At 40.9% G+C, this 15126-nt stretch overlaps 1 protein-coding gene across 8 annotated transcripts in view; it reads right to left on the bottom strand.

The window, feature by feature from the left end:
• Positions 1-15126, bottom strand: part of COLQ (collagen like tail subunit of asymmetric acetylcholinesterase) — a 48320-nt gene that overhangs the window by 11124 nt on the left and 22070 nt on the right. For 5 of the 8 annotated variants that reach the window (XR_014580200.1, XR_014580201.1, XM_083825384.1 and 2 more), the window contains exons 7-15: positions 14145-14207; positions 13100-13126; positions 12393-12437; positions 11643-11678; positions 10646-10726; positions 6428-6524; positions 4529-4668; positions 1650-1859; positions 943-1063 (exon numbers count right to left, since the gene is read on the bottom strand). Coding sequence is in view for 6 of the 8 variants with exons in the window: in XM_083825384.1 (XP_083681510.1) it covers positions 943-1063; positions 1650-1859; positions 4529-4668; positions 6428-6524; positions 10646-10726; positions 11643-11678; positions 12393-12437; positions 13100-13126; positions 14145-14207 (820 nt within the window). In the remaining 2 variants the exon portion in view is untranslated. The remainder of the gene's footprint in view (positions 1-942; positions 1064-1649; positions 1860-4528; positions 4669-6427; positions 6525-10645; positions 10727-11642; positions 11679-12392; positions 12438-13099; positions 13127-14144; positions 14208-15126) is intronic. The other 3 variants (XM_083825386.1, XM_083825383.1, XM_083825382.1) reach the window with 2 other exon arrangements.

Here is a 15126-nt window from a genome sequence, read left to right as displayed (position 1 = left end):
TGGGTTTGATGATCTCGAAGGTATTTTCAAACCTTAATAATTCTATGATTCTATAATTCAATTAAACCTCTTTAGGTCACATCAGTGTCTGAAGTTCATGTACTGCAAGGCCTCTGTGGACCTGAAGCTCTGCCCGGTGTATAGCACAGAGCATTATGATGGACTTCCAGATGCACAACATGCAATCTCACAGGCACTAGAACTAATGAGCACTATTTTTCCTGCATGTTTGTTCCCGATGGTTGATTGCAAATTCTAATTGGATAATTTTCTCATGCTTAGAGCCTGGAGAGCTCACTCTCACTGGATTGCTCTGTAGTCAGGCAAGCTTAGAGGGACATTTATTTATACATCTATGTCGTGGGGAAGGAGCTAAGTGGTGAAAACAAGGTAACTGAAAGGTGGATGTGAAGGCTGTGATAGCTGCTTGCATGCCAGGTTTATGCTGTGTGATCTTCTGTGCTCTTTGCTTTTACTACCCACAACGAGCAAAGCAAGAGGAAGATTGAGTAGACAGGAATCAAATGTTTTGTAAAGCTAACAGTGAAGGCGGTGGACTGCCTTCCCTATGTGGGTGGATAAAAAAAAAAAGTGGTTTTACTAGAACCAGGATATGGCCTGTTATTAATCTAGCATCCATAGAAAACTGAACAGCTGTCCTAAAAAACACGTAGAAAGGCAAATAGCACACTGGTTTGGGCTGGAAGGGGCCTTAAGATCACCTAGTTCCAATCCCCCTGCCATGGGCAGGGACACCTCCCACTAGACCGGGTCTCAATTAGAAGCACTTGGGATCACTTCTGTCTTGTGCTTGTGTGTGGCATCTGCATGCATGAAAGATCTCAATTTTGGTGCCATGGCCATTGTGCCTGTCATCCTGCGGAAATGACTACTGCACCTTCCATGGTAGAAAGAGGCTGCTCTCGACGTGCCGTGACTTACTTATGCAGTCATCTGTCACAACCGCATTGCCATCGTCACACTCTTCCCCATCCTGGATGATCCCATCTCCACAGGTACCGCTGTCCCCGAAGCGGTAATCCACAGGGTAGAAAGGGCTGAGCTGGTCAAAAAAACACACCACAGTTACTGTGCAGGACTACCAGCAGGCTGGCTCACAAACTGAGGTGACAGGCTGTGGGAGGTGGGGCCTGCAAACAGGTTTCCATATCCCGCTCTTTGATGGGTCACACGGTTTATACGGAATCTGATTCAAAATCCAGTTGAAACAGTAAGGATCCTACTGCTGATTTCAGTGAGACTTAGTTTAGCTCCCTGAAGCAGTAAGGAAATACATGGTTTGATTTGCAGGGGTTGTGTTTTCCCACAACTCTGCTCCCTGATGAGTTTTGTGTTAATTTGTGTTAAATCAAAACTGTTCTTTACTAACGAAATTCCCCAAATTCAGTTCACCAGTTGGTTCACAGGGAGGTTAGCAAAACCTGAACCACTGATGAGTTAACGTCTCAGTAACTAAGACTCCTGTGAACAAAACCCACAGAATTAGGTACAATTGTAACAGTGCTCAAGAATTAATTTTTCCTTCACTTGATTGATTCTGTATGATACCTTAAGTTCAGAATTATCTGCTGTATTTAAAAGTGAAACATATGCTCACAAGCTTTCCAAAACCACAGTCATATTTTCACCTGGATTGGGAGCCATCCAAAGGTATCCTTGAAATACAAAGATCTCTGATCTCTTCTAAAAGCTAAGGCATTTTCGGTGTTTAACCGGTCCAATTCTTCTTGATTATTCACCACAAAAATCTGGGGTACAGAAAAAGAGGTGGTTGGTAACTCTCTCAAGAAGTATTTTGAATTGTCATGGAATCCAGTTCTGCAAACTGAGTTATGCATCTGCAAATATATAAAGAATTGCCAGAAATTTTGTTTGTTTTCTGAAACAGAATGGCATGCCAGCCTTGGGTGAGAATTTACACACATAAAAATATTACTTTGCAATTGGTAAGATACTCTAGTCTTCAAAAGTTAATGGTCTCTCCTGAGTACCCAGCTAAGGTTCCAGTGACCCCTGTTTCAAAATGCACACCCACAGATAAGGACCACAATCACTGCTGAGAACAATTTCAGATGCTCCAGTGGTTAGATGCTGGAACAACTGCAAAATCCATATGGGCATAAGTGGTCTTTGCGGGTTTGTCTATAATTTTTAGGCATGTTTATGTTTACAAAATAAATAATTCATTGCTCAATGCAGCCTTCACTTATCTGTTGCTACTTTGTACTTCGTTTAGACTTAACTGGCATTGAAATTCATGTTTCTTCACATGCATAGACTTTAGTCTAAATTCAAGTCTTCAATTAAACAGAAAAAAATCAGTACAAAATAGAGAGAATTAGAACAAGCTTCTCCCAATTTTTTTGTAATGTCTCATTCACCAAAATTGTACGGGGCATTACGAAATAATCTCTTCCTTCGGCAGCTTAATCAAATTAATTTTAGTAAGATTCAAACTATTTTTAAATTAAGAAAAAGCAAATGGAATGCTTCTGAGGAAAATGGATTTAGGTCAGAGCCTGATTCCCACCAGCATAATCGGAATTGGCTCTTTTTAAAACAAATTACCCTGAAATTTTTACATAGCAGCATATTCCCATAGCCCCTGACAAAGGCCAATTTCATTAAAGAAGCACTGAATAAAAATGCCTTCAGCCAGAATGAAAGAAAGCAAAGAAACAGAAAGCCAGCAAAGAGCTGGTTCTGTGGCTGTTCGGGAGCTGAAGTCCCAGCGCCAGAGCTGTAATTTCTCTCAAAATCAATAGCAGATCTGTGCCCTCTGAAAATCCCTCTTACAGATACTGGTCTTTGAAATTGTAAAGGATTTAAAAACTGGGATGAATCACAGCCAGGGACAGAAAAGCAGCGCTTTGTTTCCTCCCCTCCTCTGGAGGCCCTGGCAGGGTCCCCGCTGACGGGCGAGCGGGTGGCTGTGCTCGGGACACGCCGCAGGGGATGGAGCAGGGCTGGAGCCCTGGAGCACCTTCTCTGGATCTTTCCCAACCAAGTGCAGCTATAGCAACATTGACAACAGCCTTCAAGTGGCACAAGGCTGATTTCTAAGCTGCCTCGTGGGGATCTGAACAGAATAAATAATAGCAATATTAAGCTCCCTGCCAGTCAAGGGAGTAAAACAAATGGGCAGGCAAGCGGGGAGCATTCCTCAGCAGGACGAGGCTTGCCTCCTCGCCATCCCTCCTTTCTGAGAACAGAAATGGCACTTGATCGTCATCAAATGAGGGTTCATATCAATAGTGTAGGTTACCTATATTTGATGTAACTACACTCTCATTGCCATCTTCTAAGATCTAATATTAAACAGTGCCTGGGGGGGAAGGAGGGTGGTAAGACCTACACAGAATATTGTGAGCCTTACACTTTATTCTACGAGTTCTCCATGAAATACGTGATAATTTTTTTGCAATAGCCCACAGCATGATGCAATATGCACCTTTATTTCATGCACTTTCTTCTGTCACCACTGAGTTTTAAAAGTAACAGGCCTTTTTTGTAATGCACCAGGGATGTGCAAGCAGCTGAGAAGACTTGCAGCACACTCATGCAGAAGATTGAGCTCAATGACCCAGTTTAATGAGCAGTGTGGTGAGCACATCCCTTTCTCACACATTAACAGCTTTCTGAAAATGTGACAGATGGGAAAGTTAACAAAGCTAATCACCGCGTGTTGTCATTCAGAGACCACCAGACACCAGACAATATCCAGTCCCTTGAGCGGCAGGGCTAAGCTAGTACAAAGCGGCAGTAAAAGGTAGCGTTTTCATTGCCGATTAAGTAAGTGATACAATGCACAGAACAGCAAGGCAGGGCCCAGCTGAAGGAGAAGTACAGAAATGGTATTTACAAAGACCTAAGAAATCAAAGATGAAAAATTGCTAGGTCTTGCTCTTTAAAGTACTTTGTCCAATTTGCTCATAAAAATGCTTTCAAGAAGGCTAGCAATTGAAATTAGCTATGAAAAGTGCACGTTTACAGCCAGCAGCTCAGAAGTCTGACTCCATTTTTGGCTCAATGTAGAGGGTTTGTGTTTTGGGAGAACGTTCTGTTGTATGTGCGAAATGTTTGACTCCAATATTCAACTCTGAAATCACTGTCTTTGCAGAAGAAGATATAAAAAATAAACAAGAAGTAGATGCTTCCTTCACCAACCAATTTGAAACATATTTCAACTGACTGAAACAAAAATAACAGATTATGTGTGTGTAGTAAGGTGGAAGAGAGCTTCCTCATGATCAGAGAAAGGTTTATAAAAATGTGCCATATTATTGGTGGTTTGTAACAGCTGCATTTCAGCACCTCAATCATACAACCTTCAGAATAGTTATGAGACCAAATTCTTTTCCACAGACTGGATCTCAGAGGTTTCGGATACCGGAGGTAACACATTGCCTACATATGTCACTAAATACAAATTATTAGTGAATACGGCACTTCTTGTAATAAAAGTACATAAGAATCATTCACATCCTCTCCCAGAAAATCTGCTTACCGCAGGGACTTTTGGATAACTGTGTCCAAACACAGATTCCTCATATGGTGGATTATTCATATTCTGTGGGGATCTGCAGAGACATCTCCCTGGAGGTCCTGGAAGTCCTCTTTCCCCTTTTGGTCCTATTGCGAATTGCCCTAGAAAGTAAAATATCTGATTGCCCTGTTATTAAGTTAACATACAAAACACAAACACAGCCTCAGTGGAAAAAGTATGGGTTGGGTAAATATATACATTTACATAAGTTTAGAGATACACACACCTCCCACCAACTCCACTGGGACCTGAGGGACGTGATTACCAGAACCACCAGTTCCAGCACTTCAGGAAAAAGACCTGAGTTTGTACCACAGTCATTTTCTTTCAGATCACTTTTTAACCATGGCCAGAATGGCCATTTTCTTAGGATTTTCAGATAAGAGTCAGCCTGGTTGAAATTCCAGAAATTCAGGTCATGATGCATACAGAGGTCACTCCAGAACACGTATGCAGTGGGTTTAGGAAGACCTACATAGAGTCAGTCTCTGTAGACATCCAGAACACATGGGAATTGTGCATTTGCACAACCACTTGAGCATTGCTGTTTCAGAGGTTTCCGTACAGGAAAACCCAACTATAAAGACAGGAGTGCTACAAATAAATACTTTAAAACCTAATGCTTTTTGACTTTCAAACTTTGGCAAGGATGCAGTACTCTGCAGAATTAGACTTTGAGCCAACATGTTCATACTGCAAGCAGTGACATCATTACAGGAAGGTCATTTAGGATAAGAATTTATATTCTGCAGGAAAAAGATGAGCAAGCCTGATACATAAAATTTCTGTGGGTGGAATAAATCCTTTAAAAAGTAATCTCAGGATCCTGGCTGCCTTCCCGCTGTCATGGTGAAAATTCTGCCCTCTGAAAACTTCCAGCTAATTTACTCAGGATAAAGATGTTTCATAACAGGAGACATGAGATATGGGTAGATTTCAAAGCAGCCCCCAGCTTCACAGATGTACCATTTCCATATTACCACTAGGAAGAGACTTCCTGCCCACTGATGTGAGCAAGGAAAGAAAAAGGAAAAGGAAAAAGAAAGAGGACATTGAAGGGCTGCAGTACAAATAGCTGTTGTCCATTTGAGACAGCGGCAGTTTCCAACTGAGTTTGCTTTTCTCTTCAGCATGTATCCAGGTTGGGAAAACCATACCTGAAACATTCTCACCGAACATCACAGGTCATGTATCCATCCTTCATGGCTACGCTTGGTCTCACAAGAGAAAGCAAGCTGCCCAGAGGTCATGTGAACACATAGTTTTGAAGCTGTACAACTATCAGTCACCAGCTTTCCTCATGATTTCCACAACACACTCAAATGCAGACAGCATAGATCTACAGCACTTATTAAAAAGAGAGATTTTTTTATCACCCTTTTCCCCCTCTAACTCCTATCCTGATCCTTCTTTTAAGTTTCATCTGTTTTCCTTTTACAGAGCTGCACAGAGTAAGCATGTCCTGGCTGATTAGAGATCACAATCCTTCACTGTAAGCCAGGGTATCTGGAGAAGCAGCAGACCTTTGATGATGGAGATTAACTAGTCTTTCCAAGGCTGCCAGATAGCTTTTCATCATCCCCATCTGCCAAAGTCCCAGAGGAACCACATGGGCCATGTTTTTGCTTTTATTTGAGACATCAAAAGTTATTATGTAGGCTTTAAAGTAAGATATAAAGTCCTTGTAATAGATAAAGAAGGTTTGACATGACTTCAGGAGAAATCTTCTCCTTATTCTTGGTGGAAAATCAAACAAAGCTCTGCACCATTCTTTGTAATGGAGCTATATAGACATAGGTGCTGAGTCAGGAGGGGCTGGGGAGGATGCATACTGTTTCAGATGACCTGATCCCTGCTTACCTGATCCTGAAGGTCCAGGGGGGCCTGGCTGGCCAGAAGGACCAGGCCTTCCAGGTGGGCCCATGATACCCACAGGTCCAATGTCTCCCTTTTGTCCCTAGGAAAGAGGAGACATTTATTTGCTAAGCTGTTAATAACACACAAGATCCCCCAGCCAGCACTGGATTCCCTTTCAAGAAAGCCAAGACATTTGCCAATAGGAGCATGCAGCATGAACTCCATAGCCACTTCCCCAGGAAAGAAAGAGGCTGTCCCTTTCTGTGTGCAGACAGAAAAGTGGGTCCAGGCAGGACTTCAGCTTGTGAGAGTGAACAGAACCAGAAGATTGCTCTGTGTGGAGTTGGGAATCACCCTGTTCCAACTTCAGTCATTCAGGGGCTATCCTTCAAGGATGCCTTTTTATCCCTAGTAGTTCCCTAGGAGTCAGTACAGCTCAGAGAGAAAGGGCTGGCGGCGCAGAAATAAGTGATCCTGGAAATCCTTAGAAAGCAGCTCTGACTTCTGGATCTTCGCCTGAGTTTACAGGGCTGACAGAAAGTGATTCATTTTGCCTCCAGAAAGAGACAATTCAATACGGAGTCATCAAGGGTTTCCACAGTGACATTTCTCTGTGATGAGGTGCAGATTTTCAGAAGAACACTGATTACTTTGGGACCCGCACCATTTTTACAAGTAATTTAGAGCCTCAACTCTTGTATCACGTTAACTTTCACCGTGGATATACCAGTGCCAACAAAGCATTGCAAGACAAGCAAGGGCTTGGTTTTACAGAGTACAAGCTAGTAGCCAACTGCGCTGCTGTATGCTGACAAATGATGTTCTGGTGCCTTATCGCTCAGTCAAAATGCTGTACAATTACCTATGGAAGAGGAGTTTACATACAGTTACCATACAATAGCTAATATTCTGTAAAATTAGCCCTAATCTGCCTCAGGGGAGCTTGTTTGTGTAGCCATATCTTTAGGGGGTTGAAAGTTTTGCCCTAGAACTGTTCAACACCTTCTTATTTTTGGTCCTGAATTTAATATGATGACACTTATTAAAAATAACTATATTTATTGTCCTACTCATATACTCTGAGGCTTGTATTTCTCAGATTTATATTTCAGAAGCATAGTGCATAGCTTAAAGTTGAAATATCTGATTCAATTTTTAGGTAGCAACAGACATTGTTTAGCAGAACAAAAACGATATGTGCCTCATTTCCATTCTTTTAATGCCAATGAGATGAATTCCTTCAAGATGGTGTAAATCGATGTTAATGTGCATTCATGGGCAGATGATGGGCAATTGCATGTCTAATTTCAGATTAATGAAGCATACATAGTTATATATAAAATAATTTGTTGTTATATAATGTGCCATACCCCATGAATATGTTTGAATGTCACTTGCACCATTTCAACAACTGAAGTTTTTTGTTTGTCTGTTTTTATGGCCCATAAAGAACTAATTGAATATTTACTTTGTTTAATCCTATTAGATAAGCTCTGTGCCATCAAAATATTCCAGGATTTATGTGAGTGTCAGCAATGCTGATCACTAATTACTTCTTATGTTACACAACATGAATGCACAAAACCAGCAGACCAAGATTTTGCAACCCATGAAGAAGTCTGCAGCAAATCTCGTTCCCCACACGATAAGGATCTGGCAGAGGAAATCCAGCACCCATCTGACATGTACTGCCTGAAAACTACCTGACTTGTGTCTTCTGTTTGGAGGAATGTTTGCTTAATGCTCTCTTGCTTAGCACAGGCAGATTAATTAATTGCAGAGGTGATATTAAATGTCTTTGCCTTGTTTCCTTTCATGTGTGCCTACGGCATTCAGAAAAGCTTTTCGCAGGGATGATATTTATAGTCATCTCCTTCTTTTCCAAGTAACGTCCCTTAAGTCATTCCTCCTCCACGACTGAAACCCAAAACTTGCTCCTTGGGGGTCAATTCCCAAGTCACAAAGCTTTGGAAGTTGTGTCGGGGTTTGGGGATGCTGAGGGTGTGACTTGTGACTCCCACCTCCTGGCCACCTTTTAGGAAAAGCTTGCCCCAGAGGCAAAGCAGAGTTGAAGAAGTCAAGGGGATAATCAAGACGTATCTCAAAATGGAAGTGGAAATGACACCTTCCTAATTTAGCTGCTTTCATCGGGGATGTCAGCTGGATCAAGAGACAGGAAATGGCTCCATGCTGATGGAAACTACCCTCTCAGCTGAACAAACAGCAAGGTAATTACAGCACTTAAAGGCAGCAGCCAGACCCACACAGCTTTAAAATGCCATTTTCAAGGTTTTCTTTTCAAATGATTAAAAAAGGAGAAAATAAATAGATAGTTCACCAATTACAGAAAGAGAAACCCATTTTTTTGTGCAGAAGATCAATGCTGAAATTGCTTTCAGGGCAACAGAAAGGCATTTGTGTACCAAGCCTTGGGCCAGGAAATCCTAATATAGGGCCAGACTATAGTTCTTTCAGTCCCACTGACTGATGCCCTAAACTATGATTTCTTATGTGACCACTTTTTGATTCAGACACTCTGTAATGCACCAAAATGTCTAAGATGAAGTATAAAGTCCTTTCAGAAAAAAAAGGGACACTGCACTGTGTCCCTGTTGATCTGCAGGCACTGCATCTCCTCTTCACCTTACACTACAGAAAGATATAAGATATTCTGTGCACATCCCCTTTGGCAGGACAGATGAGCAGAGTATATATAAAAAAAAAAAAAAAAAAAGCAAGAGAGCACAGCCCACATCAGCTATTAAAACCTATCAAATCAAGGACAAAAAAGACATTTCTTCTGGGTCATCTAGCAGACTTACATTGCACATATCTTCCTTATTTGGTGACTTGTTATTCCCTCCCAACACCCAATTTTGAATTTTTACCCACACTGGGTATTCTTTCACTTCAGATATTAGCTTGACAGCATTAGAGCAACAGCGAAGCAGGCTTGTGTCTCTTTTTGTCATGCTGGGCATAACCAGGCTGCAAATAAAATGCTTTCAGCTGATCCTATTAACCTCTGCATCTACAGACTTCTGTATCTGAGCAGATGTATGTTAAAACAAACACTGATGTAGCAGGAGCTTGTTCCCTTCCCTGCCAGAGGACAGAAATAAGCATTGCAGGTAGCAAACCAACGGGACTGTTCTTATCAGGCTGACTTTGTGTCTACTGTCCCCTTGCCCTCACAATATCATTGCTTAAAATAAATGCACAAGGAAAGATGCAATTAAAGAGATTCATTTGGTCACTTGAATAGGTAACTACATTAACACTGCTGCCTCCTTGGACAATGCTGTATTGGAGGAATCAGGATCACATTTACACAAAATTTCCGGTCCTTACAATTCATCTGAAAGTCTGAACAAAAATCAGTTCTGTCAACATAATTATTTTGAGCCCAGAATAAGGAGCGTTTGCCACCACCCCATTCCTGAGCAGCTTCCACAGAAGATTACCACCCTTGAGGTTACTATGTGTCTTCCGGACCTCTCTTAGAGAAGAAGAATCTGTCCCTGGCATGCTGTACTATGGTGAGAAGTGTCATATAAATATCTTAGTCTAACAAATCAATCTTGTGTAAGTATTAACAGAGGGAAAGGGAGAAACCAAGAGGGTGTTTCATTACTCTGATTCTGTACCACCACACTTGGTCCTGGTCAAAGCCTGACTGAACCAAACGGGACCTCATGGACAGAAAGCATCCTCCAGGTGGGCCCAGCCGCAGGCTCAGGACCTGGCCACACACTGGGTGCACCCTACTGCTTGTGCTAGAAGCCGGAGGTGTATTACAGGACTGAGGTCTGGGTGCATAGACCAGCGATTTTCGTCGTGACAGACCACACACCAGCCACATGCTGGCTACTGCCAGTACACACAGTGTTTCTCCCAGCCTCACACCAACTCTCCAGTCATCAGGTGGGATTCGGAACATGCCTTTGTGTTGTTTAGGATTCAAAGGCAGGGTTCAAGGTCTGCTGAGGTTATACTCAACGAGTTATCTATCCAGGGAATATGTTACTTCAGCCATGCTGCACAGCAAGGGGTTTGAGTGCTGCAGATAAGGCCCAGGCATGCACGTGAGGTGCTGCAGTGCTTCTGCCCCCTGAGAGAGGGACCAAGCACAAGGCACCACCACAGAACGGACCCCGTAGCCATACGCCATGACCACACAGATGCCAGGAATCACAACAAGAGGAAACACCATGGTCCTACTTGTTTGCCTCGTTTTCCAGGTCTTCCTATAGGTCCTCTGTGTCCCGGTGCTCCAGATTGTCCCTTGGGGCCCATCTCTCCCTTGGTGGGTGTGGAGGGAAAGAAGCAGGACATAGGCAGAGCAATGGTTATACATGCCTTACACAATTCCTCTAGATAAAGCTGGCACTGTATTTTTCTTGAAAATTCACAATTTCAAAAAATATATTTTAAAACAAGGGTAAAGCCAGAAATATCTCTTATCATTTACCCATTTTTCCCTGAAAAATCCTTCACTAAAGAGGAAGCCAAATGGACAGCCTAGCAAAACTCTCTGACCATTTTGACAATATCATGCTTTGCTGTTAAGATGCACACGTAATAAAAGTCTCCACCAAGAGAAAAAATGGTGGATTCATTCAATCATTATTTATCCTAATCTTAGAGATAAGATGCAATGACGTCATAAAGTTATCCTCCTTTAGGATTTCTGTCAATAAAATAACATCTGAATTGTGGTTGTTTTTCAAGTACAGAATGATGATACCAACACTGGTCAGGATTTCCACTGCTATTTGTAGCACTGCTATTTTGATTTAGAGTGTCAGGAAGGAAATGTTTATTAGCTCCAAGTGAAAAGTAAAGCCCAAACAAACAATTAGGCCAGCCACAAATCTATAATCAAGAGTTATGAAAATGTTAATAGAAGAAAGATTATGACTACACCTAGATTAGTCATAAGGATTATGACTATGTTCTGGGGAAAAAACAAAAAAAAAGGAAAAAGAGAGAGAGAGGAAAAAAAAAAGACAAACAAGCAGCTAAATTTCAGGGTTTTCTCCTAAGGTAAAAGAGAACAACAACAATAACAGGAAAAAAAATAATTTGATCACATCCAAAAATGTTGGTCATTGAATCAAGCATAACTTTCAATGCCTTATGCTTTCCAGGACATCCCTAATTTGTTGACCCTATGCCAGCACTTATTGCAATTCCCCAATACATCATGCCCACTTACTTTCTGTCCCAGCATCCCAGGAGAGCCTACTTCTCCCTGCAAAGTAAAAGGAGAAAAAGTGTCAAAATAATTGGAGTGATCTTTGACAAAGCAGCACCAATTTAAGCCTTTAAGGAAGAAAGAACAGTGACATGTAGTGATACCAGAAAAAAAAAAATACTGTGATTCAGCACTGCAGGTGACACAGTAAGTGGAGAATTACAAGCAAGGCTGTTCTGTAAAGGCCCTTGTACTGTAGCACTATTCCTCTGTCTGATCCTCTGCAGCCTGCCTACTCTCAAGCAAAAACACACCAGTTGTGCTTCTGTCCACAGGCCACCCTGCTACCTGGACAATGTTTAAAGCCTGTCTTTGGGAACGCTACTTTTCCATCTACTTCAAAAATGGTTTACTTTCCCTTTCTGAGTCAAAAGACCTCCCAAACCACAAATCTCACTTGTTTTCTTTTGCTTTGTTTTGTTCTGTTTTTCTTCAAGCAATATAATGTCACCAGCTAAAAGCATTTTGGCAAGCTGTCATGATTCTGGTCTGCACAAGTCAAGAGTGTCTCATCACACGGGTACACGCCGGGACTGGTAGGGCACATGGACACAGAGATCCATATCGCATTGGGCCACTGCCTCCTTGCTCCCCCAGGATCATGCCTCCATGCTCCCTTCCTCCATACTACCCCCGTTTATTCAACTATCAGAAATACATCTGTCTTTCTGTGCTTATTCAGCTAAAACTCACAGTCATCTGGAAAAGTACCTGGTCTCCTTTAACTCCTTTGTCACCTCTGTCACCTCTGGATCCCTGGGAAGGCAAAAGCTTAATTACTACAATTTCATGAGAAAGCAAAAAATATTTCTCCTACACATGACATTATTTGTAGTGGCGCAGAATATAGTAATATTAAGTAGTAAGTTATATGGTAGATACCATAAGTAAGTTATATGGTAGATACCCTAAAATGTTTCCTTATTACTTTCATTAATATTATAATAGATTTCAGTATAAGGCTTGTAGAAAAAGGCACTTATGCTTCCCAGATAATTACTTTAAATATGGGCTTTCTTGGTTGTATACTTCCAGACTTGACTTTTTACCCAATTGACTTCATCCAAATTCAGGCTCCACTGTATGGTCTTACTGTAAAAACTGTCTCTGTGCCAAAGAATATATAGCCTAAATAAACCAACCAACAATTAAGGATTGTTATACCCATGCTACAGATGGGGAAATGGTAGTGGAGTTCACTGTAGTAATGTGTTCACAAGAAAATGGGGTATAAAACTCACTTCTTCAGCATCCCGACCCAAGCCACAAGACAGTACTCCTTCTCAATGCATGTTTTAATTTCGTAATGGGACCTTCAGACTTCAGTCCGCCAAAATTTGACCACGTTTATACAGTTACTATTTTTACTTAACTATTTCCAATTGCTAAATCATATATTATTCTATTGTTACACTGACCTTTTCTCCTCTAGTTCCTGGAAAACCCTAAAGGGAATGACAGATATTTTAATGCTTCTCACTTTCAAGATGACCAAAGAAGCAAGTTCATATCTTGCAGACTTTTAAGTAAAGAAAAAGAATGAAGCACAAGTAATTAATTTCATTGACTTGTAAATGCAAATTAATATTTATAGCTCCTAAAAGTGCACTGAAACAGAATTATGAAATAAGAATTAAAGGCAAGACAAATCAGCCCAAAAGCCAATGTGAAAAAGCCAGGTAAAGCCAGCAAGTTTGATATTGTTTTTAAAATCAAAGCAAGGTAAATTAAAAGTAACTGAAAGTGAATAAAATCTTAGACTCCACAATTAATAATCTAAATTAATTTTAGCAATAATCAGTCTCTTCTTTCCCCCTGTGGAATATCCTTAGATTATATTTAAGTCATCTTCTAAGGGAAAATTACTATAAAGCTGAGTTTCTCTTGAAGAAAAAATATAGAAAATAACTGTGTCCAGCTCTTTTTTGCAGCGCTTTATTTGAGTAACCTAATTACCTAATTTGTATCAAGATCCTTAAAAGGCTGTGGCATAAATTTTTTAAATGCAGAAGCTGTGCTATAGAAGATGATATGCAGATAATAGACCATTCAGACCAAACTGGTCTGACTATCCAACTATTAATGTATATGCATAGTTTAAGGTGAGGACATAAATGATCTCCAGTTTTATGTGGTGGGTGGAAAGCATTGCGAATGCGAGTTAATACTGAGAGTATATTTAAGAACTCCGGTTTTCTAGTGGAATACAATTAGGTATGATCTTTGCTCTTAAAATATTTTTTTGCATTACAGTAATTTACACCAAAGCATTTTATGAAAAGCCAAAAACACAGCCAAGCCCAACCAAGCGCCATAGCCTTTCTTGAAGGAGAACGTATTTCTTCAGCTATATTAGAAAACATATATCTTGATAAATGCTTTCTGGCAAACTCATGAGGGAAGCAGCTGTCAGCAGAGCATTAGAAACCAATGTCTGAAAAATGCAGTGTTTGGTTAACAAACCTTGGAGCCCATTGGTCCTCTTGTACCTGGCAATCCCATCACACCCAAATCTCCCTTTTCACCCTAAAGGGGTCAATAAAGAGAGTTATTGATTGTGGCTCTCTGATGAGGTCATATCTGAATGTCTGATAGTTCAGTATTTGGGGCTTTGTGTCAAATACATGAGACAAGCTTGACCTTGCTGTAGCATTGTAGTCAAATGTCTATACTGCAATTGTGTTCTGAATCATCATACGTGATGTTATTCTTCTATTTGCATTTCCTTGGGTGTGTAATTTGTGCTTCAGTTTTGGCAGATGTCATTAAAGGACATGCAAGTGATTAGCAGCTGAAGTACATCCTTTTTCTACCTGAAGTTGCATTGTCTCTTCCTAACATTGCTTCCACTGAGATAGAGAAAAGAAGGGTATTTTGCTGCAAGACTTTATGGCTTGGAGAGACATACTGATTACTTTTATCATTGTTCTGAGATATTATGGGCTTTACAGTGGTTTGGAGACAATAAATCATGTAAAGACTTTACAACATCCTCTCTGTCTGCTGTCAGCTAATTATATCTAAGGGGAAATACAGAGTAGTCCCTGAAGATATGCAGCAGCCCTACCAGCAAAACACATTTGGCTCTCATTCTCCTTTGGCTTTCACTGTCCAAGTATTGCAGAGGATTTTCACATTGGCTGCTGCCTCAACAGAAGTTCAGAAAAGACTTGAAGAAACAAAGTAGGAGAAATAACGATTGGACCAAGACTGTGTCTCAGAAAAAGACAAGAAAGGAGACCCAACTAAAGAAATAGAAGGCACATAGAAGGGATGAGAATTAAAACAAACAAACAAACAAAAAACAGCTTACTGGAGATCTACAGCAAAAAGAAGATGCTATGAATGACTATAATGAAGATGACTAACAGGAGTCTGGGAAGATCAGAGATCAGAAGAGAAAGGAAAGAGAGACACAGCCTATGGTAGTGAGCACAGCCATCTA

This window comes from Anser anser (assembly GCF_964211835.1).
Source record: "Anser anser genome assembly, chromosome: 2".
In the NCBI taxonomy this organism is placed as follows: Eukaryota; Metazoa; Chordata; class Aves; order Anseriformes; family Anatidae; genus Anser; species Anser anser.
This window is presented reverse-complemented; position numbering and strand designations above follow the sequence as displayed.